The sequence below is a fragment of the Littorina saxatilis genome, linkage group LG3 (genome assembly GCF_037325665.1).
Source record: "Littorina saxatilis isolate snail1 linkage group LG3, US_GU_Lsax_2.0, whole genome shotgun sequence".
NCBI lineage: Eukaryota > Metazoa > Mollusca > Gastropoda > Littorinimorpha > Littorinidae > Littorina > Littorina saxatilis.
This window is the reverse complement of record NC_090247.1, coordinates 31,649,398-31,672,371: the sequence shown is the minus strand read 5'-3', so window position 1 is coordinate 31,672,371 and position 22,974 is coordinate 31,649,398. Positions and strand designations below refer to the sequence as shown.

General features: G+C 43.1%; 1 protein-coding gene and 2 long non-coding RNA genes across 4 annotated transcripts in view; 2 read left to right on the top strand and 1 right to left on the bottom strand.

The window, feature by feature from the left end:
- The window catches only part of LOC138962156 (pneumococcal serine-rich repeat protein-like), a 29,723-nt gene that overhangs the window by 4,339 nt on the left and 2,410 nt on the right, over positions 1 to 22,974 (top strand). The window contains exons 2-10 of one of the 2 annotated variants that reach the window (XM_070333882.1): positions 4,561 to 5,398; positions 6,644 to 6,869; positions 8,187 to 8,663; positions 8,966 to 9,130; positions 10,610 to 10,687; positions 11,313 to 11,413; positions 17,744 to 17,839; positions 20,732 to 20,808; positions 21,188 to 21,286. In XM_070333882.1, coding sequence (XP_070189983.1) covers positions 4,561 to 5,398; positions 6,644 to 6,869; positions 8,187 to 8,663; positions 8,966 to 9,130; positions 10,610 to 10,687; positions 11,313 to 11,413; positions 17,744 to 17,839; positions 20,732 to 20,808; positions 21,188 to 21,286 — 2,157 coding nt within the window. Of the gene's footprint in view, positions 1 to 4,302; positions 5,399 to 6,643; positions 6,870 to 8,186; positions 8,664 to 8,965; positions 9,131 to 10,609; positions 10,688 to 11,312; positions 11,414 to 17,743; positions 17,840 to 20,731; positions 20,809 to 21,187; positions 21,287 to 22,974 lie in introns of those variants that run through there. The other variant, XM_070333881.1, reaches the window with a different exon arrangement.
- LOC138962164 (uncharacterized) lies at positions 11,799 to 15,708 on the top strand. Its single transcript, XR_011454422.1, has 2 exons — positions 11,799 to 13,211; positions 15,008 to 15,708. It is a non-coding gene; the product is annotated as an uncharacterized lncRNA (long non-coding RNA).
- LOC138962163 (uncharacterized) lies at positions 14,095 to 17,377 on the bottom strand. Its single transcript, XR_011454421.1, has 3 exons — positions 17,006 to 17,377; positions 15,852 to 16,026; positions 14,095 to 15,416 (listed from the first exon to the last, which is right to left on the bottom strand). It is a non-coding gene; the product is annotated as an uncharacterized lncRNA (long non-coding RNA).

Genomic DNA, 22,974 nt, shown 5'->3' with positions numbered 1-22,974 from the left:
GAAATCCCCATACGTTTTTTTTCATTTTTTTGATAAATGTCTTTGATGACGTCATATCCGGCTTTTCGTGAAAGTTGAGGCGGCACTGTCACGCCCTCATTTTTCAACCAAATTGGTTGAAATTTTGGTCAAGTAATCTTCGACGAAGCCCGGACTTCGGTATTGCATTTCAGCTTGGTGGCTTAAAAATTAATTAATGACTTTGGTCATTAAAAATCTGAAAATTGTAAAAAACAATAAAAATTTATAAAACGATCCAAATTTACGTTTATCTTATTCTCCATCATTTGCTGATTCCAAAAACATATAAATATGTTATATTCGGATTAAAAACAAGCTCTGAAAATTAAATATACTGTTCAAAAAAAGAAACGCATAGCTTGTAATATTTGGTTAATTTAGTTATATGGCTACAAGGATATCCACCAAACTGCAGAAAATGTTTATCTGGTCGTCGACCTTTCGTCCATTGCCACAAGTGAGCTCTGCACGTGACGCATGCGTTATCAGTGGCTACAATGTCAAAATTGCTCATTTGGCATGACCACTCGTCATGCTTCAGTGTAATCTCGTGAAACTCGGGGAATATTGAGCTCTCATCATGTCTTCCAAAACCCATAAAAGCGGATTGTTTGCCACAAAGAAATCAGACGACAATTCAGCGACGAAAGATGGCCCGATTGAGCAGAGAAGACCGCCAAATTGCATTGGGTCGTTTACAAGCAGGCCAAAGTCAAAGTGCAATCGCCAGGCACTTCCACGTGTCCCAGAGCACCATCAGTAGACTGTGGGTCAGGTTTCAAGCCACTGGCTCCGTTGCTGACTTGCCACGAGCGGGAAGACCAAGGGCGACAACTGCTGCTCACGACCGCTTCATACGGCTCCGCCACCTCCGGAATCGTTTCCTGTCGGCCTCATCTTCTGTCCAGGCTCTCCCCGGGCCACACCGATTATCGGACCAGACCGTGCGGAACCGCCTGCATGAAGCTGGTTTGAGAGCTCGCAGACCTCACAGAGGAGCTGTCCTCACCCGCCGCCATCGCCAGAACCGAGTGCAGTGGGGCAACCAGCACCTTCGCTGGACCGTCCGGAATCACTGGAGACACGTGTGGTTCAGCGACGAGTCCTACTTCCTGCTCCAGCGACATGATGGTCGGAGGAGGGTCTACCGGAGAGTAAACGAACGTTACGCGCCCAACTGTGTGGATGAGGCACCCGTTCATGGTGGTGGAGGCGTCATGGTGTGGGGGGCGATCAATACCGCTGGAAGGAGCACCCTGGTGCACGTCCAAGGGCGCATAACTGCCCAGCGATACGTGAAGGAAATTCTGCGCCCACACGCCCTTCCTCTTCTGGCTGACCAGGATGCCATATTCCAGCAGGACAACGCTCGCCCGCACACAGCACGACTCACCACCCAGTTCCTCACCGACCACCATGTCCAGGTGCTTCCCTGGCCATCCATGTCGCCAGACATGAACCCGATAGAACACCTCTGGGATGAATTGGACAGACGTGTGCGCAGGCGAGAAGAAGCGCCGGCAAATCACCGCGATCTATTGCAGGCACTTCAGGAGGAGTGGGACACCATCCAGTCCATGCCCAGAAGGTGCCGGGCAGTTGTTGCTGCTCAAGGCAGTCACACCCCCTACTGACTTGACAGCCTCGGCACCCAATCGTATTGATTGACTGATTGATTTGAAGATGCAAATGAACTGTGTGTGCATTCAACTGTGTCCATACCAAATTTCAAACAGATAATCTAAATATTGGATTTTCTGTTAATTTTTTCGAAAAATAAAACAAATTTGGCAAGTAGCAACTATGCGTTTCTTTTCTTGAACAGTATATATAAAAATTATTATCAAAATTGAATTGTCCAAATCAATTTAAAAACACTTTCATCTTATTCCTTGTCGGTTCCTGATTCCAAAAACATATAGATATGATATGTTTGGATTAAAAACACGCTCAGAAAGTTAAAACAAAGAGAGGTACAGAAAAGCGTGCTATCCTTCTTAGCGCAACTACTACCCCGCTCTTCTTGTCAATTTCACTGCCTATGCCGTGAGCGGTGGACTACGAGTATACGGTCTTGCTGCGTTGCATTGCGTTCAGTTTCATTCTGTGAGTTCGACAGCTACTTGACTAAATATTGTATTTTCGCCTTACGCGACTTGTTTATATATATATATTTTTTTTTATCTCACTCTACTGTTGAAACCTCCAGAGACCAATAACACTGCCTTCACTGATAGGATCTGTTGCTTTACGTGCATGCGTGCGTGTGTTTATCGATCCCTGTTGGCGGAAGCAGTTAGCTAGCATGCACATTGCCCCGAATCTTTTAAATACTAGTGTTAGCACTTGACAGGCAATGGCAACTTCACAAGAAAATGCGAGGAAGCAGGGAAGGCTTGACATAGAGAAACTGTAAGAAACAAAACGGAAATACAACTCTTCTGCAATAGGCAACTCAGAAGCTGATGCTTCAGTGTCAATAGAAGTGAGCTTTAGCAGTGTGAAGAGTGAAGAAATGTATTTGTTATCTTCTGCCCTTTTGTGTCAGTCTGAACGCAAGGTGACATAATTAAAACATCAAAAATATATACACTAATACTATCATTTTGCGCATGTTGTGGAGACTGTATGGATATCATCTTAACATTCTCCACGCACTCACGCATGCACACACACACACACACACACACACACACACACACACACACACACACGCACACACGCACACACACACGCACGCACGTACGCACGCACGCACGCACGCACGCACTCGCACGCACAAACACACACGCGTGTGTGATAGATGTCCAATCACAAAGCGTGAATGAGGAAGAAGTAATATGTATATTGGTAAATGAGAGAACATTTTAAATAAGCATGTGAAGGAAAAAAAAAATACAACAACACCTCTTGTGAAAGAACAAATTTTCTGTTTCACAAATGATAAAAATTGATACTCGAACCCTTAATTTAATAACCAAAGCTCACGGTGACCCCCCCCCTCCCCCACACCCAACCAGAATAGTAATCTCGTTTAATTTTCTATCACGATTGTTCAGTCCCGCTGTAAGGTTATTTCAGTGACTGCAATGACCACATGTCTGTTAACCTGAAATAAATGTTAATGTTTCTTTGTAAGGTAAATCCCGGTTACGCTGTCAAGTGACCTGCAGCACGACTTCATTGAAGAAGCAAGCTAATCCTCGCATGTAGCATGCATTATCAATGCATACCTTCAATTATATCACTGCTACCACTGATAACTTTGAATCTGAGTGTTCTCCTTCAAACAGAACGATACAAATGAGTACAAGTCTTTAGGCCTCTCCCATCCCTCCCCTATCTCTATTTTTTTCTGGTTGCATTTCTCCTCCATGACAAACAGTGCAAGAAATGAGTCACAATGCATCGAACACTAACGCAAATCAGGGATGGCCCCTCGGCTGAATCATCTAAAAGCTTTTCCTCTCATCCGTCCCGCAGTGGCTTGCAGACGGGCAAACGCTGCGGTTGTGTCCGTTTCGTTTGCACGCACGACACTAAATACGTGACGAGGCCTTTACACTTGTCAGAAGCGATATCCATTATGGTGTTACATTCGTGACAGTGCTTCAAACGCTCTTCTGCTATCAGGACCACAAAGCACTCGTCCGGATAACGAGGACTGAGTTGTGTAGCAATAAGCTCTACATGTGCTCTACAAAGAACTATCTACACACAATATACTTTTTGCGTGAACCGCGAATAAAAAAACCCGTAGTTGATCGCATGAAAACATCAGAAACAGCCAGACAGTCTACTGAAGATACTTGCTAAATACTTGCGTGATTCTCAGCAAGGTTTCAGTCAAATTTGAGCCCAGAACTGACAGAACTTTATTGATCGATCAGTGTTCTCGGCCCAGTCTAGCAATACATGGCTGGAGAGAGAGAGAGAGAGAGAGAGAGAGAGAGAGAGAGAGAGAGAGAGAGAGAGAGAGAGAGAGACAGAGACAGAGACAGAGACAGAGACAGAGACAGAGACAGAGAGACAGAGAGACAGACAGAGAGAAAAAATACGCTTATAAAACCCTGCAGTGCATTTCTGAGTCAACCATTGATCCATTCTCGTGCATTTTAGCCATCGTTAGGCAAGAGATGCTGTCTTTTGTACCTTTCTTTACGAATGCGATTTCATGGATTGTTGTGTTGAGAAAGTATGACACAGGAAAAGGATATTGTTTTGATGGCATAGTAAACTGTCTTCGGTTTGTAACATGCATTTTCAAGTTTTACCGTGGAACTTTTTTCAAAAGCATCAATTAATTGATCCCAATATATGGCAGTGGTATTGTGGAAAATCTTTGTGAACTTCGAAAAACTATTTTCGTGACGTTTTCTCGACCATAGTGCGTAGAATTGTCTCCAAAATGCCACTGGTGTCCGAGTGCTTGTGGAACGTGGTGGTCACCTCAGTCCTGCTGATAGCCTACCCGCTGTTCTTGTCGCTGTGTCTGTGGACCATGTGCCTAACCAAACTGTACTCTCTTCCCTCCCACAGACTCGTTGCTGACATCTCCCCAGACACACTCGAGGAGTCCGAAGAGTCCACCCCATCTTCTTCTTCCTCTTCGTCTTCTTCAGAAGATGAGGAGGGGAAAATGAAGATTTTCGATGAAGCTTCAGACACCAGCCGTGAGAACAACAACAGGTTCACCACCACTACCAGCTCGGCCTCAGCGACTGCCTCGCCCGGCAAGACCTCCAAGGAGATCTACACCCAAGGACGCTTCAGCAACGGGACCTCGTCTCCTTCTGTTGCCTGTACGTCGAGGTCGTCGTCACCATCATCACAGCCGTCGACGTCGTCGGCATTAGAGTTAGACCCTGAAGAGGATGGAGCGGAGTTAGTGTGCGATGTGGAGGAGGAGAAATGCCAGGAGGAGTTGAACTCCAACCTCTCGGCTTTGGACTGTACAACCAGAATCGCTGGACCGACGTCAGATAAGGAGGAGGGTGTTGTACAGGAGGAGAGGTACAGAGGGAACTCAGCAACGCTAGTACAAGGTACCAAACGATGCTCCGACGACCTGCCAGACGTCTGCATCTCACACCAACCCCCACACTTCTATCTGGATCCAGAAAGCACCAACGCTGTAGTAAACGCTACTGCTGCCAACGACGATGACAGCGATGCTGAAAGTATCGAGGACATTTCTATTTCTCAGAACGTTCCGAACTGCCCCCCTCCCCTTCCCGCCTTTCCAGTCTCCCCTGCCCCTCATAGGAGGGGGAGGATGGGGGCAGCGGCGGAGGTGACGGGAGGAGCTTCAGGGTCATCGTCGGACTCGGATGGTGCCGTTGCGGTCAAGGCACGCATGCAGTTGGACATTCACAGGGTCAGTGATATCTTTGTTCTGGTTGATTTTGTTTTTGATTCGGTGTGGTGTGTGTGAATTGGCTATGGATGTTGGAAGGAGAGGGCGAGGATGTGTGTGTGTGTGTGTGTGTGTGTGTGTGTGTGTGTGTGTGTGTGTGTGTGTGTGTGTGTGTGTGTGTGTGTGTGTGTATGTGTGTGTGTGTGTGTGTGTGTGTGTGTGTAGGTATGTGTGTGTTTGTGTGTGTTTGTGTGTGTGTGTGTGTGTGTGTAAGCCTATGTGTGTGTTTGTGTATTTGTGTGTGTGTGTGTGCGTGTGTGTGCATACTTGTGTGTGTATGTGTGTGTGTTTGTGTGTGTGTGTGTGTGTGTGTGGGTGTGTGTGAGACGTCTGTCAGTCGGTTTGTCTACCTTTCTGTTTTGGAATATGCGTGTTTACCGTGAGAATCCATTTCTAAAAATATAACTCAAACCACGTCGTACAATGTCCCGTGTGTCTCGTCACGGGCTTTCGCACGTAGACACCAAAGTCAAGGGATTCCCTACGTTTGTTGAAATTCTTGTCATCTGAAGAAGAAAGGGTGAACAAAATGTTGCGATGATTCTTTACCACAGTTTAGCATCTTAAAGAAGTTACGCAATAAATGAGATGGTGAAAACAAAATGAGTTACAAATGTTAATGTTTTGTTACAATTACGATTCATAATAGAAAAAAATCACACTTAAATTCACCAGAGGCGGATGGTTCCCAGGCACTATTCAAAAACAGAAGGATACCGTATAATAAGAATATAAACTCATGACATTGCAGTGTGAGAGTAGAGAATGTGTCTGCAGTCTGTCCCTGTGTCTGTCCTTTCGAAATTTGTGTGTGTGTGTGTGTGTGTGTGTGTGTCGCGGAAGGGGGGTATGCGTATGCGTGTGTGTATGTGGGGGGGGGGATCTGTGTATATGTATGTGTGTGTGTGTGTATGTGTGTGTGTGTGTGTGTGTGTGTGTGTGTGTGTGTTTGTTTGTTTGTGTGTTTGTGTGTTTTTCTGTGAATGTGTCGTGTTTGATGATGATAAAATGCAATCAACTCAGCATGCAAACAAGGATACAATTAATCAAAATAACACACACAAAAAAACACAAGTAACCAAGCAACCCAACCGACCTATTTCATGAAACTCGACTATTACTGCCTACATTGCACTGTGTAGGACTGATCAACAGTACCTTAACTATGATCCAATTAACCAACTGGACGGATCTTTCCACTCTCAGCCGCTGACAAAGTACCATGGGCACTACACCTTGGCGTGTGACGTCACTCCATCCCCGATGCAGGAAAACGTCACTATGGCAAACACGCTTGCTGTCGTCAGCGCCAGTTCTGCGACAACACCGTCTGCACTCGCCAGTAACACCAGCAATAGCTGCAACAACAGCAGTATTATCAAGGTTCCACGACGACCTAGGAAGCTACCTGAGATTCCCAGAAAGCATCAAGGTATGAAACATTAAAGAGGACCTTTTTTGTGTAACATCCCCCCCCCCCCCCGCCACCCCACCCTCGTAAAAAGGTTTCCGGTGACAATTAAGGCACACACAAAAAAGGGGTCAGTTGGTCGGTTTCAATTTTTTGGGGATGAAAGTTTATTTTGTATTAACACAGGCAGTGTATGCGGCTTGTTAATGGTCGGAAATCGTGCGAGTTGTGTCCCCTTGATGTCGAAGAAGAGAGACTTTCCTTGTAAAGTCTGTCCATAGTCAAGATACATAATACGTATTATGTGGCTTGATACAAAATCAATAACTGCAAGATATTTTCTGTTCATTTCTATGTCATTTGAAGCTTTATTTTTTTACGCAACTGAATAAAGATGCGTGTCGATACTGTTCATGTATTGAAATGTTCAAACTTTTGAAATTGAGATAGAAGTAACCTTCTATCGCCAAAGGCAAAACAATTGATCATGGAGTCTATTTCGGGGAGGTATATTCGATCACACATTGGGTAATTATTTTGTCGTTGAGCTATTTCCACAATCAGTTTGTTTGTTCGTTCATGGGCTGAAACTCCCACGGCTTTTACGTGTATGACCGTTTTTACGCCGCCATTTAGGCAGCCATACGCCGCTTTCGGAGGAAGCATGCTGGGTATTTTCGTGTTTCTATAACCCACCGAACTCTGACATGGATTACAGGATCTTTTTCGTGCGCACTTGGTCTTGTGCTTGCGTGTACACACGGGGGTGTTCGGACACCGAGGAGAGTCTGCACACAAAGTTGACTCTGAGAAATAAATCTCTCGCCGAACGTGGGGACGAACTCACGCTGACAGCGGCCAACTGGATACAAATCCAGCGCGCTACCGACTGAGCTACATCCCCGCCTCCACAATCAGTAAGCCTACAGGTGTCCCTACGAAATTACAGTCCCCGTCGTGCACAGGAAGCAGCCGGGCTGTAGTGTCAAAATGGAAGGATGACCCTCGCGAATGTGAAAAGCTTGGACATATACATCTTTTACTGACCTGATTCGATCGTTTGACATTCTGCATAATTTCAGAGTTATTGTGTGGTTGTTGTTGTTATTTTTGTCCTTTCGTTCGAGTGTGTGCGTGCACGTATGTTTGCGGGTGCGTGCGTGCGCGTGCGTAGGTATGAATCTGTATGTGATCATTCTTATGTTTTATTTGACTAGTGAGAGGTTTGTAGACAGGACACAGTATACTTCACACCTTTTTCTCCCTATGAAAAGAAATCGGACAGTCAATTAGTAATTCAGCTAGTCAGTCAATAATATCTTTTAAACCTCACGCCAGGCATGGCTACAGTCTCGTCCTGTATGACGAGGTCTATCTTCGACGAGATCCAAGAGGCCCTGGTCAGGGAGGCCAGCGTTGACGAGCCCTTCGAGGCCCCCGCTATCTCGACCTCTGACGTTGACGCCGCCCAACAGTACCCCTTCATACACAAACACATGGGCCACCTCTTTGACAAGAAGCGACTCCTTATTGGCTACGCCACCTCACCAGCCAAATCCAGCAGAAGCAGACACACTAGTTCGTCGTCTTCTTCGGTCGCTTCCGAGGCAGGTCCTCCTCCTGCCAAACCCTGCAGGAGCAGAAACGTTAGCGGGTCCTCTGTGACGTCAGAGGCTGGAGCGGCGGCCAGCTTGGAAGAGGAAGTCAGCTTTGCGCAGGCGCAGGCAGTCTCCAGACCCCTGAGCGAAATCTCGTCTGCTTCCGCTACCGTGACCTGCAGTCAGCAGAGACGGCGGAAGAACTCAGATGGCGATGGTTAGTTGTCAAAATTCGATGTTTTATTTCATTTAACCCTCTGAAAGATTGTGTGCCATTATAATTAAGTTAAGTTGTTACGTGCGTGCGTGCGTCTGTGGCTGTGTTTCTGTGTCTCTGTATCTGCATGTGTGTTTATACAACACCGAATTTATATCCCTTTTGACATATAAATAAAGAACCACCCACCTTCCACTCATCCCTTCAGGATTGATAATTATTCCGCCAGGCTATTTCATGCAGACAAAGTGTACGTATCACCTGCAATACAGTTACTGACCACTTACCACTGTACTTTCCAGGTTCCAGACGTCACTCCTCCTCCAGCATGTCCACCCCGTACCATGACCTGGAGGTGACGCACCGCGGCATGCATCGCTTCATTCCGCGTCACGCGGACGAGGTGCAGGTCGGCATTGGTGACCCAATACACGTCATCAAGGAGTATGACGATCTCTGGTGTGAAGGTAAATCTATACTGTTGAGATAGACATATGGGCTGTTTTTAGTTTTACGAAGGGGTGAAAGCTTAAAGGCACACGCCTACCCGTACACATACACCTTTTGGCGCATCATCACAGAACGTCCATCCATTTGGTCAAATACCAAAAATAAACAGCCTGGTTGCTCTCTGTGTACTGTATGATTTTTGTTTAATTAATAAATTTGTTTCGTAAAAGCCACAGATTCATTACAAAAATCAACTTACCACAGCAAGAAATGAGGGTGTTTATATGTGGTATCAGTCTAAATAGAGGGGTGGTTTTACCCATGTCAAAGCCTGGCCACATCTGTGATTGTAAGCCTAACTGTGTTGCATGGACTGGGTGGCCGAGTGGTAACGCACTTGCGCTTGGAAGCGAGAGGTTGCGAGTTCGACCCTGGGTCAGGGCGTTAGCAATTTTCTCTCCCCTTTCCTAAGCTAGGTGGTGGGTTCAAGTGCTTAGTCTTTCGGATGAGACGAAAAACCGAGGTCTCTTCGTTGTACACTGCATTGGGGTGTGCACGTTAAAGATCCCACGATTGACAAAAGGGTCTTTCCTGGCAAAATTGTATAGGCATAGATAAAAATGTCCACCAAAATACCCGGGTGACTTGGAATAATAGGCCGTGAAAAGTAGGATAATGCGCAGAAATGGCTGCGATCTGCTGGTCGATGTGAATGCGTGATGTATTGTGTAAAAAAAATTCCATCTCACACGGCATAAATAGATCCCTGCGCCTTGAGTCCGAGTCTGGAGATACGCGCGCGATATAAGACTTCATATAACTGTTTTAACGAGAAGGAGTGTGCCTTTAAATCTGAGTTATGCATGTCGCTTTAAAGATAATGAACAGACCTAAAAATAAAAAATAAAAGAGAGAGAGAATTGAATTGAATTGAATTGAACTTTATTTAACAAGGATTAAGATTTAAGGCTACGCCTTTTCTTACAATTTGTCCTTGGGACGCACAGACACAGAATGATAGAATTGAAAAATTAAAAATTAAAAAGTTAAAAAGTTTACCAACAAAAGGAGGTCAGAAAACTTCAGCACGTGATGATAAAGATGATGATGATGATGATGATGATGATGATGATGATGATGATGATGATGATGATGATGATGAAGAAGAAGAAGAGAGAGAGAGAGAGAGAGAGAGAGAGAGAGAGAGAGAGAGAGAGAGAGAGAGAGAGAGAGAGAGAGAGAGAGAGACTTGGGCCAGTATGCTAGAGTCGAGATTAGAGGCTTTTGTCCGGGATATACTGCACCCTCTATAAAACCGACTCCTGCATACCGGCCCTGGTGTCAAAGAAAGTTCCATGAAAAAGGACGCGTAAACTGCTCTCACAAAATGGTCACACTAGTTATATTTTACAGTTTCAGTTTTGCATACAAGTATTATTGGAAAGAAGATGAAAGGATCTTTCAGATGGCACTAAATCTGTGTTTATCTTTTTCAGGTGTAAATCTCCGTTCCGGTGAAAGGGGAATCTTCCCAGCAATGTACGCCAACGATCTCAAATTTCTTGAAGATTCAGGTAATCATAGTTTTTATTTGTATATGTGTGCAGCTGATTACAGGAGAAGGGTCTAGTTATACACAGCCTTTCCCTTTTCTGTTTCAACACTGCTATTGTTAAAAATATCAAAATGTAAAAACCATAACACAAGCTGTACAACAGTCTTTCTGTTTCAACACTGCTATTGTTAAAAATTTCAAAATGTAAAAACCATAACAGAAGCTGTACAACAGTCACAACACCAGTCTTGCCGCGAAGTTGTGTTCTTAACTTTGTATTTTGTTAAAGGACGCACTAGTTTCGATCTGGAAATGTCTAGCATCTAAAATTTAGACACAGGTTGAAATCTGAAAACACAGGAAATGAAACGGTCCACCAGTCACTTTTCCTGTTTCGAATTGTCTTGATAATGTTCTCCCTGTACATTTAACTCAATCACTGTGATTAGATGTTTCATTTGAATTGTCAGCGTACCTGAATACGGTAGCTTTGGCTGTGGCTCTGTGCTAGTTACTGACAATCAGTTCATAAAATTAACCCCGCGAGCAATGAATACAGTCACACGTACGTTGAAACCAATGTTTAAACAGATCGATCGAGACTTCTCTCTTCAAAATTGACCTTTTATGCAAAACATTTTCAGACGGCGACGAAGAACATTGGAAGTTCACCATGCGCTTCCTCGGGGCTGTGGAAGTGACGTCATCTAGTGGAGACTTTGCCCTTTGCCAAGCCATTAACAAGGTTAGTGCATTACTGAATGAATCTCGTGTCGGCATTCAACCTTCCACGGCTGGCATATTACCTTTGTTTACTATAGAGTTTAAGAGTCTTGGAAGCACTTGAGGAGAACAAATAGAACGAGAATTGAATGTGCTATAATAGCATAAAAACCTTTCGTAATTGCCGTCGTGTTGGTCATCATTCGCACAGGTGTACAATGCCTTATGAAAAACACTACACTGACAGAACGATACAGACTTGTACAAAGGATATCGAGGTTATAAACAACAATGACCTCAGAATTGCGGCAGAACATATATTACATCTCTGTGTTGCAAGTACAATATAATGTGATGGATGGAAAGTCGCTTCAACTGAAAACGTCTATAATTAATGAAATATCACATTTAAAGGAAAAGTCCAAGGTTTTTAAATATCCCCCAAAACTTGAAAATCGAATGCCAAATGTTACAAACATCTCTGGAAAAATATTTTAAAAATTGAAAAAAAATTGTTGTTGTTGTAGTTGCAGATTTAGTGTTGCGGGGCTAACCAAGACAAGTCGCCTGGGGTCAAGTAGTGGTCACGTGATTTTTGGTACACTGTGACGTTGGTACACTGTGACGTCACAAGTTATTGTGTTGATTCTACCACTAGTACCAGCTTGATTTTCACACAGAAAAGTCACCACTGTATGCCCGAAAAGAATGCCTCGGTGGAGGGCAGCCGCAAACAGCAACAACTCGTCAATGTTCCCAGGCATTTCATAGCACACTTTCCCTCACAAAACTCTGAGTCTCTTGTGGAAATGGAAGAGATGTGTGCAGCACAAGCGTGCAGATTTCAAAGTGTCGGGCACTTTCTGGACACAGATTTCGCAATTTTTCTGCAGCACAAAAGTTGGCGTTTCATCCCTGAAACAAATGTTTTGACCACTGGCAGTGTCTTCCCTTCATAAAAGTCCGGAAAGGGGAGTATTACGCGAGGCTGGTACAGTCGACGAGCCATCGAAACTCCGAGGCGACATACGAACAGCGGATTATCTCACAAGAAGGAATGCGTTGAAGGTCAGAGTACATGCTTCTATTTTCATGCATACACGTAAACATTGTTTTGCTGCGCAGCGAATACGAATTGGTGCAGAACAGTGTGTCTGGGTCCAGCTGATATTCGCTGGAGTACAGATGCGCCACAGGCTAGATCTACAAAGTTACAGAACGGTCTGAGCTGAGCTAAGAGCAAGAGTAAAAAGTAGTCAGGGTTGTGGACACGTAAGACAATGCGTGTGTCACGTTATCTATTCTATTCAGTGGCAAACTATCCCCTGATATCAATTCATGAAATTGGCAGCGTTTGCTGGAATCATGGCTTAATGCTATTTTTACCAGATCTAAACTTTTGGTGGATGTGCAACCGGTAAGATAAACAGACACCTGCATGCTAGAGACAAGAAGATTACGAATTGTGCAGGGAATTAATCTTTCTGCATTGACTGAGAGACGCAAAACCAGTCTAATTGCTACAACATGGATACACATCCAGACGACTTCCAGAGGGTGTCTAAATGTTCAATGTACTGTATAGATCAGAAGCATACTTTCGAATTGATTTATACTCACACTCATTTTCTCTCTTCTTTTACTTCCAGACCTTTCATCATCACTCACGGCCACTGATCAGAACAGGTCACTAGACACTGACACCGTGACCATTCGGCATTCCAGATTTCCCGGTTCTCCGTGATCACAACGCAACTGTTGACCAGTCCTGTTCCTACCGTCCAGAATCACCACAGGAGAAAACCAACGTGCCATTCATCGTAAGATTTTTGGTTTGTTTTGAAAATTAGTGCCTTATTCTAGCTTTGCAAAAAACGAGAAAGTGTCTTTGACAGATACCATCCAAATAATACATTATGAAAACAAGTACAAGTTCATTTCTACTCATGTTAATCGTTTATGCTTTCTGTGCTGAGCGACATATGGATTGAATTTCTTTCGTAACTCACCTCCCGTCAACCTGCAAAACTATATCTGTCGAAGTAGTTTCAAATAAAGTCAGTATGCTTCCGAATAAAAAATATAAAAAAGGGTATTTTCTGAAATGTTTAATTATAGACCAAAACAAAACATTCACGAGTATGTTGTTGACCTGATGGTCTTTGTGGTAGACAGCAAGAGTTGCATGTTCAAGAAGTTTAAGCAGTACATTTGAAAGAGCAAGGTAATTTAAGGTGGTATAATTTTAATGGTAGGTTCCACTGTGAGGCGACATGGAGGGTATCTTTGACGGACTCATTCAACATTCATACCCATGCACATCAAACACATAAGCTTTGTTCTCGAGTCAAATTTATTGGCTTCATAAATTTATATTGTGAATTTTTGTCCGTTTGCAGATTGGCTTATCTATGAATTTTTTCGAAAATATCTTGCGATCTACGTACGCATAATGTAACACATGAAGAAGAACATAAACAGTTCGTCAAAAGGAATCTAATTTGCATTTCAACCCATGTGCCTTCCTTATTGTTAATTTTTTCTTCATAAAGACTACTTGAAATAAACAAAATGTTTAACCATTTCAAGGCCTCTGAACACGTTTAAAAAAAATGCAGGTCTTTGCTCACTATATCAGATCTGCCAAGGCTCAGTTTACACAGGTAAAATCATCTGTCGACTTGAACACATACCAATAATCAACAGCCTCACTGCTTCTTGGAGCTGGATTTTGTGTGTGGAATGAATCACACATGTGGCGTTTTAGAATATAATTCATAGAAGATGTACATTCTTGCAGAAAGGCTTTAATTTAATAATTCGGTCTTCGTGATGTTCTCTTAAAATAACTAACATGTGTTCCCTTTGCCGGACCTCTGAACCAGTTTTGTGAATATGCAGGTTAAACTCGTGCTTTTTCTGTGTTATCAGTGTATTTCTCATCCAGGCATGGATGCCTCCTCTTAAATGGACAGCCCTTCGACAGCCCTTCCCGTGTAAACGATTGGGTTCAAAATCTCAAATCTTACCAGGCTTTTACATGGGATGTGGCCATCCTTCCGTTTCGAAAAATACCAGAACTCAACACTCTGTAACAGTATGAGTACTCTCTTTGCGAATGTAGAATTTTATGAATTAATTTCTTAAACGCCACACGTGTAAAACATTCCCTAAAAAATCCAGCTCCAAAAACCAGTCAGGATGTTTATTCCTGGTATATGTTCAAGTCAAGAGATTTTTTTTCTCCATGTAAAAGTCTTCGCAGATCTGTGTAGTGAGCAATCCTGTTTTGGAAAAGGACGTGCCTTTATGCCTGTATAGACGGTTTGATTGTTGAGATACCTGGTGGCAATGACCGCACGGGTGGCAAGAGGTAGTAATGCACAGATGACAAAAAACCGACCTGCATTTAAAAAAAAGTTAGGAGGCCTTGATAGGGGGAAACATTTTGTTAATTTCCAGAATCTTTATGAAGAAATAATGAACGAAAAGAAAGTCTGGTCTTGAAGTAAATGCAAATTAAACTATGTATACTTTTGACAAACTTTTCTGTTCTTATTCACATGTTAAAATGTGTGCAGAGATCGTTAGTTACTTCCCCAAAACCATGTTTCAGGCAACAGGCAAACGGAAAATACTGGACACAAGCTATGCTGACCGGCTCATGGACTGACTACGGTACCTGATGCTGGAGTACACCAACACTGGAAAAAGTCTGGAACAAAATGTTGCAGAATGTGAACCATGTACTGGACCACGTGACAACTCAGTATCTTCAAACCACGCAGGAATCTGTTCAACCAAAGATACTAGTTCAACACAGTCACACGATTTGTAAAAGTATATTTCAGCCTTCTGTAGCTCAGGGAGTTTGAACCCCACTCTTCATCCGTTTGGGAAAGTATTTCTGATTGTTTTGACTGCACAGGTTCAGGTTGGTAATGGTACTCTGATGCTTCTGCCTAGAAACCCCACTCGCTAGCGCACCAGCTGCCTGTCATGGGTAAGCGACGTGCCTGTATTTCCTGCAAAGCAAGACAGAATAAAACAGCAGCTTAGTTTGAGCTTTTAAGACATTCGTACCCGAGAAAACGTGTACGTGTTTGTTTGGAGAGGGTGGATAGAATCATAAGACACGCTGTGTCTATGTGACGTAAAGCAGGTTTTCAAATTCATGCTGAAGCACTGTGTGATCGCTATTTTTTTGGCATATCTTACCTTGATTTCAGATAGACTGGGAACCGAAATGAGGATGTTTACATGAATAAACTATGCTGATATGTATGTGTTTAGAAATAAAGAATAGTTTTAATGATATATGTTGGTGTGTTTTTTTTTAACCCAATGTGATATTTTCGTATTTGAAAACAAATTGTACACTCTGTTGTCAATTTTACTTTCAGTTTCAGATAAATAAATCTATCATAATGGAAATCATCTGTTTGTGTTGTGTTACTTACCCATTTTGATCAATGTTAAGTCGTCCATATTCCTGTGTGTACGCATAGTATGCAGTTTGAAGGTAGTATATGTCCGAGCAAACATAGGAGGATGTGCTGTTAGCCTGTCTATCTCCTCATCCAGGTTTTCCAGATATTTGAATTTCGTTCCCTCTTGGAGTTTCTGCACTGACACCTGATAAGCAAAATACACGTATCACTCTGTGATCATGGCAAAATGAATCATCTCGGTATGCCCCGTTCAAAAATTACCTTGAGATTCTAAGGTATACACATAAATTGCAGTGGATCACAAAAACAACACGAACAGTAGTACATGTAGCCTATATACAGTATTCAGTTTAAAAATTCATGCAATGAGAGTCAATAACCCGATTTAACCCCAGGTAGATTCAGGGTCCCACTGACTGAATCTCATATGGTTGCTTTTCGGCACACACCACACATTTTTAATGGGACTGTGAGGTTTTGTTAATACAGTAAAATATATAGTAGCAACGTACTGTCTGTTCAGTGTTCGTGACGTTTGAGAATACCGATCTATGCACTAACGCATTGTCTTTTTGTAGTGTGACTGTCCGATATTGCGTACTCCTAAAAATCAATAATCAAAAAGTTTGAACTGCTGTAATCGTGTTTCAGCATATGTCTGACACTGACAGTGCTTATTTGCTTCCAAAACGGCTTGCGATATCACGCCATCAGCGTTTCGCCACTGCTCAGAAAATCTTATGATTTCAGATCTAGTTTGAGATCGGAAATCACGTGTGCTCGTTTAAAAAAACTAAATTCATTTATTACTTCCCTTTGACCGTTTCGCAAGAAAAATGTCAGGATCACTATTAGATCTAGTATTAGCACATGAAAGCAGCCCACCGCCATTTCAAAAAAGTTTCACTGTTTATAGTGGTGTCGATGTCATGTAGTGTCTTACTGTCGCAAATAAAAATACCAGGATAATTGCAGTTTTGTCCGCAAGAAACAGGCTTTGCGCAATGTTAACTTGATGTCTACATGTTTCGTTGTGTGACTGAAGAATTACTCAGAAAGAGAAAATAAGGATAGTCGCGTGTGAACAACTGTGGAAGCATTTATTCTAAACTGGGCAGTTCAAGGACTAGTGTTTCAACATCACAACAAAGAGAATCACATACCATTTCGTATTGCCGCTTATGCTGGCTCTGTTTCAAGCAGTTCCTTGTGGCCTCGCCAGCATTTTGACGACGAAGAGGCTCAAACGGGCACGCTAAAACCTCAGGCTGGCTGAAAACCGGTCCGTATTCCACTTGTCTTCCTCACTGCTTGAGCCGGCCATATTTGTTGTTCAAGGCTCGTGACGTAGCACACGTATGTGCACAAGGTCATGAGCCAAGACTGCGCGCGCGATGGAACGATTCAGAACAACCAAAAACGAGTCAAAGTATACTTTTTGGATTTCTGTGTTCATTTTTACACACGCATTTGTGGTTGATGAATTAAGAGGGTCAACGTATCAAAAGTGACCCTAAACCTTGGACTTTTCCTTTAATTAAGCCTTGAGAAAGGACTTACTAATTGAAACTAAGAACGCACACACACACAGCGCGCGCGCGCGCCTAAACACATACACACACACACACACATGCGCACCCACGCACGCACGCACACACACACACACACACACACACACACACACACACACACACACACACACACACATATAATATATATGCACACACACACATACATATATATATACACACACACACACGCACACACACACACATACACACACACACACACACACACACACACACACACACACACACACACACACTTTAAGGTTCGAACGTTGTAAATGCCGTGCCATTACGCAGGCCGTTTTACACGCATTAGCGCTTTTCCTATTCCAGGTAGCCCAGCAGGGCCGTAATGTCAAGACAGCCTCTCTGTGCACTCTGGAGATCAACCAGTATGGTATCCGAATGCTCGACAAGAGCAAAGAAGGGGTGAGTCGATCTTTCTGCATGTAGGCTTTGCTTTTTATTTTATTTTATTTATTATTAAAGGCACAGTAAGCCTCCCGTAAACCATCACAGATACTGTCAGGCTTTTACACACAGTACAAACACCCTTCCATTTGAACGCTCACCAAACGGGACCATCCTAGGTGCCCTCCGTAAAGTGCGAGCAATTTTCAAAGAATTTATTTTTGCGTGGTTTATCTTACCCCTGAGCCATCGTAAATCGTGTGATCCAGTTTCCCTTTTTCACAATGTAGTCGTCAGTTAGTAATTTGAATGCGACTAGATGTGAGCTTATCTGCAATAGCACGTTATTATGTACCTCTCACTATCCACAAAACAAACGGCTGTGGTTCACAAGAACTCTAGCGATGGCTTTTGACTGTTCAGAGGAACTGGCGATGCCTCTAAACCGTCGTCTGCTACGAGAACCACGACCGTGCGCGATCCTGCTTCCGGGCTTTTCTTTTTTCAAACTTTCAAAACTTCGAATTGTACTGATCTTGTCTTGATAAAAAAAGAATTCTTTTATGATTTAAAGGTCCTTGTCTACATTTTTATACCAAAATCGCCATTTGACCATTAAAATGCAGAGTCTATTATCTACCAATATCAACAATACACCCCCTTTCGATCAAGAAAGACGAAGCCAGTGTAGCCGTTTGAAAATTCATTGTAGTATTCCAGCGTAGTACTCATAGTATGATATCCTTATTAATTTTGAAAATGCCAAGCGCAAAACTCCTCTCAAATCCCGTGCATTTCGTGCGTTTATAAAAAAGCGTGGACAGCTCTCCAGTGTCAAACTGTTGCTGCACTTGTTTGGGCGTGGCATAGTGACATGAATTTGATTGGTCAGTATTTTTAGGCAAAGCACATGTTCTCAGCAAACAGACAACAAAATATTGGAAGCGTGAGTCACGCTACCTAAAAATAAAATCTTTTTTTTACATATATTTTTTTTTTCTATAATTTTTTTCCCCATGGTTCATTCATCATTTGACATAATTTTGTATCGAAATCTAACCATAAGATTATGGAAAAAAAAGCAAAAATGTAGATGACCACCTTTAAGAATGTTTGTGTACATAACAAGCTGTCAATTTATTATTTAGATTTTAAAAGTTAGGTCTAGCGCCAAAACGCACCACGGTCCGATTGTCTCTGAGCAATCGGCGCAAAATTATTTCTTTAAAAATTGCTCGCTCTTTACGTAGGGCACCTAGGATGTTCCCGTTTGGTGAGCGTTCAAATGGAAGGGTGTTTGTACTGTGTGTAAAAGCCTGACAGTATCTGTGATGGTTTACGGGAGGCTTACTCCGCCTTTAATTTGGTGTTTGCTTGTTTATATTGTCATATTTACCACATCAGTGGAAGAGAAGGGAAGGGGAGGGGAGGGGGAGGGGGAGGGGGAGGTTCGAAGGAGTTGCAAGTGTAAGGAACGTTGTTAATACGTTACAATAATGCTAGTACAATGTGATTTCCACTAGTACATAGCTTTGTAGTACAAACTAACAACCGTTCTTGCTGAGAAGGTCAAATTATGCCTAAGAAAAAAAAATGTTGACTCGGTTTGTTTGTTTGTTTGTTTGTTTGCTTAACGCCCAGCCGACCACGAAGGGCCATATCAGGGCGGTGCTGCTTTGACATATAACGTGCGCCACACACAAGACAGAAGTCGTAGCACAGGCTTCATGTCTCACCCAGTCACATTATTCTGACACCGGACCAACCAGTCCTAGCACTAACCCCATAATGCCAGACGCCAGGCGGAGCAGCCACTAGATTGCCAATTTTAAAGTCTTAGGTATGACCCGGCCGGGGTTCGAACCCACGACCCATTTTAAAGTCTTAGGTATGACCAGGCCGGGGTTCGAACCCACGACCTCCGGGTCACTGGGCGGACGCCTTACCACTAGGCCAACCGTGCCGGTCTGTTGACTCGGTATTACTATTTTTCTTTTGTATATTTCAAGAGCAGCCACCCAATTCCTTGCTCGTAAATCGTGCCTTTCTATGGACGTGAACCATGTACACTTCTGACTAACTGTTTGCTGTGTAAGTTACAAGCTGATGCTAAAAACAATAATTTTGTCGTGCCACAGAATTGGTTCTATATACGTAACTCAAGCCAAACCACCCCATTTAACTTACTAGCCATTTATATACGTCATCTATATATATATATATACGGCTTGTGTCTGTCTGTCTGTGTGTGTGTGTGTGTGTGTGTGTGTGTGTGTGTGTGTGTGTGTGTGTGTGTGTGTGTGTGTGTGTGTGTGTGTGTGTTTGTGTGTTCGCGATGCACGGCCAAAGTTCTCGATGGATCTGCTTCAAATTTGGTGGGCATATGCAGGTAGACCCCGGACACAACCTGGTCGATGAGAAGTTTCAACACGTGCTCTCAGCGCGCAGCGCTGAACCGATTTTGGTTTTTCTGTTCATCTTCCCAGATCCATTCCCAGTAACTCTTCCTTATCTTCAGTGTTTTGTGTTTATCTCCCTTCCTTCGTGTGGCGTCAATCCATACTCCCGTTACTATGCTTAGAAGGTCACTGTCCACAACGCTCAATCCATATTCCCGTTACTATTTTTAGAAGGTCACTGTCCACAACGCTTTCATACCGGCGAAGCCGGGTATTACTCTTCCTTATCTTCTCCAGTGTTTTGCGCGTTTATCTCCCTTCCTTCGTGTGGCGTCGGTGCGCCACTCAACCGGCGAAGCCGGCGTACGGTGCGCCACTCACCCGGCGAAGCCGGGTACGGCTCTACTTCTTCCCGGCGAAGCCGGCTACCCGGCGAAGCGGGTATTCATCTAGTTATATATATACGTGAACTGTATAACAGTTTTTAACAAATTTGTTTTCTTTTTTTCAGCATGAAAGCAAGAAGTTTACTAACTTCTTTGCACTAAAAAACATCTCCTTCTGTGGCACACACCCCAGCAACAACAGGTAGGTTTAAAGTGTGTGTGTGGGTGTGTGTGTGTGTGTCTGTGTGTGTGTGTGTGTGTGTCTGTGTGTGTGTGTGTGTGTCCAAGCCGCGTGCGTTCGTTCGAACGTGCGTGCGTGCGTTCGTGCGTGCGTGTTTGTGTGCGTGCTTGCGTGCGTGTTCTTTGAATCTACATGTATAATCTCTTGGCATATACTGAGCAGCAATTTTAAGGACTTCTTATTAATGTCCCGTACAAGCTTATCAGATCGATAAGATTTATTTAGTTTTCCCCCAACACAACAAACATGTGTGTACATGCACAAGCACTCCTTGTCTGTTAAAAAAAAAAAAAAAAAAAATGTGCACACATGTTTATCCGGTACGATTTTGTATGTGCAGGTATTTTGCTTTCATCACCAAGCATCCTCGAGAAGCACGCTTTGCTTGTCACGTCTTCCACAGCGATAGGTCAACACACAGAGCCAGGGACGCACTGGGGTAAGACATAGACTGTGTGCACGTGCACTATTGCACATAAGCACAAGCGTCTGCTTATGATATTAACCTTTTGTGCATTATGTGAAGCATATGAATGCAAAGCAGGGTTCGCTTTCAGTGTCGAAAGGTTGGGGAAAAATTCAGGAAAACTGTGGGTGAGGAGTAGTTTAATCGATAGATTAGGAAACGTTTTGAGATTTTGAGTAGATGTGGAAAGTGTAATAATTATTTTCAAAACAAACAACAACACTAAAGAGAAAGAACAAATTGATGAATAACAAAAAGCTCCAGAACCCCTGGCATCAAATTTCTACTTATTGTTCCTATTAACCCTGGGTCTTACATTCCATTATATGCACTGTGTGCAAGGTGAATGTCAGGAGATCAGGAGAATGTCAGGAGATCAATGCTGACATTTTCTAGATGGAACTTCACAAGTAGGTCACGCAAGAGAATTAACTTTTTGTGTGCTGCCTGGGGATTTGTGACTGACATAATTTCAAGCTGATCGATTTTCTTTGTGGCTGAAATCGTTAAATCTGCGTCCTGAAAAGGGCACTCGGTCGCCAAGAATTTGTTTTTTTGTGAATCTGCAGAGTGTGTGCTCTTGTTCTTTTGACATTATTTGTCTTTGACGTTCTCTTCATTTTGATTTCATTCCTCCTGACATCTTCTTTCTTTCTGTCTTTATTTAGTGTTTTAACGTCGTTTTCAACCACGAAGGTTATATCGCGACGGTGACATCTTATATCAGCTAACAATCACTTGTACCCCCCCCCCCCCCCTTCTGTATCATTCCACTTTCAATTTGTTCCCCTCCTCTCTCCTCTTTTTTCCCGCTTATCCCCCTTTCCACTCTATGTTTGTCTCTATAGTGAACGGAATGTAAACGCCATTTTGGGGCTGGCAAAAGTGTCCAAAGACAGACAGACATTGGTGTTCTGTTACAAAATGATAATGTCCGTTTCAATTAATGTGACATTACTTAATACCCTTTTCTTGGTTTTTTCGTTTGCTTGAAAATGTTGGTTGGTTGGTTGGCTCAGTTAACTGGCTTGGTTTGGTATGTTTGATTGTGTTTGTTCTTATACAGGATCATACGTACGAACACATTACATATGGTTTACACACCAGCAGATAAAGTGTTTCCCAGACAACACTGTACAAGAAAACAAAAAACAACAACAACAACAACAACAACAACAAATACAGCAACACAAACACAATGCCGCTCAAATAACAGTATACAACAGCAACAACAACACAGAGTGCCACAAACAACATTATACTAAAACAACTACGATAACAGCAAGAACAAGAACAACAAGAAATTCCTTCGAGGTAGGAAAAACACCCCCGTTGGTCAAAGGGAAATAACCATTCTCACTGCACCCATTCTCACTGCCACCAACTGAAAAGGTTATTTCCCTTTGACCATGAATATGTTTCTCTATAAGTCCTTGTAGAATCTTAATCCACCAATAACTCCCTAACCGTGTGTTTGACTGGTCCCAATTTTTGTAAGGACCGTCTCAGGAATGTATAGAACCTGTTCACCAAGTTTGGTGACGATCGGTCCGTTCATTCTTGAGATCTATATGCGAACACAAACACACGAACACATCGACCGAAACCTATACACACCCCTATACCGGGGGTGTAACAATAACAAACACAGTGTGCCCTAA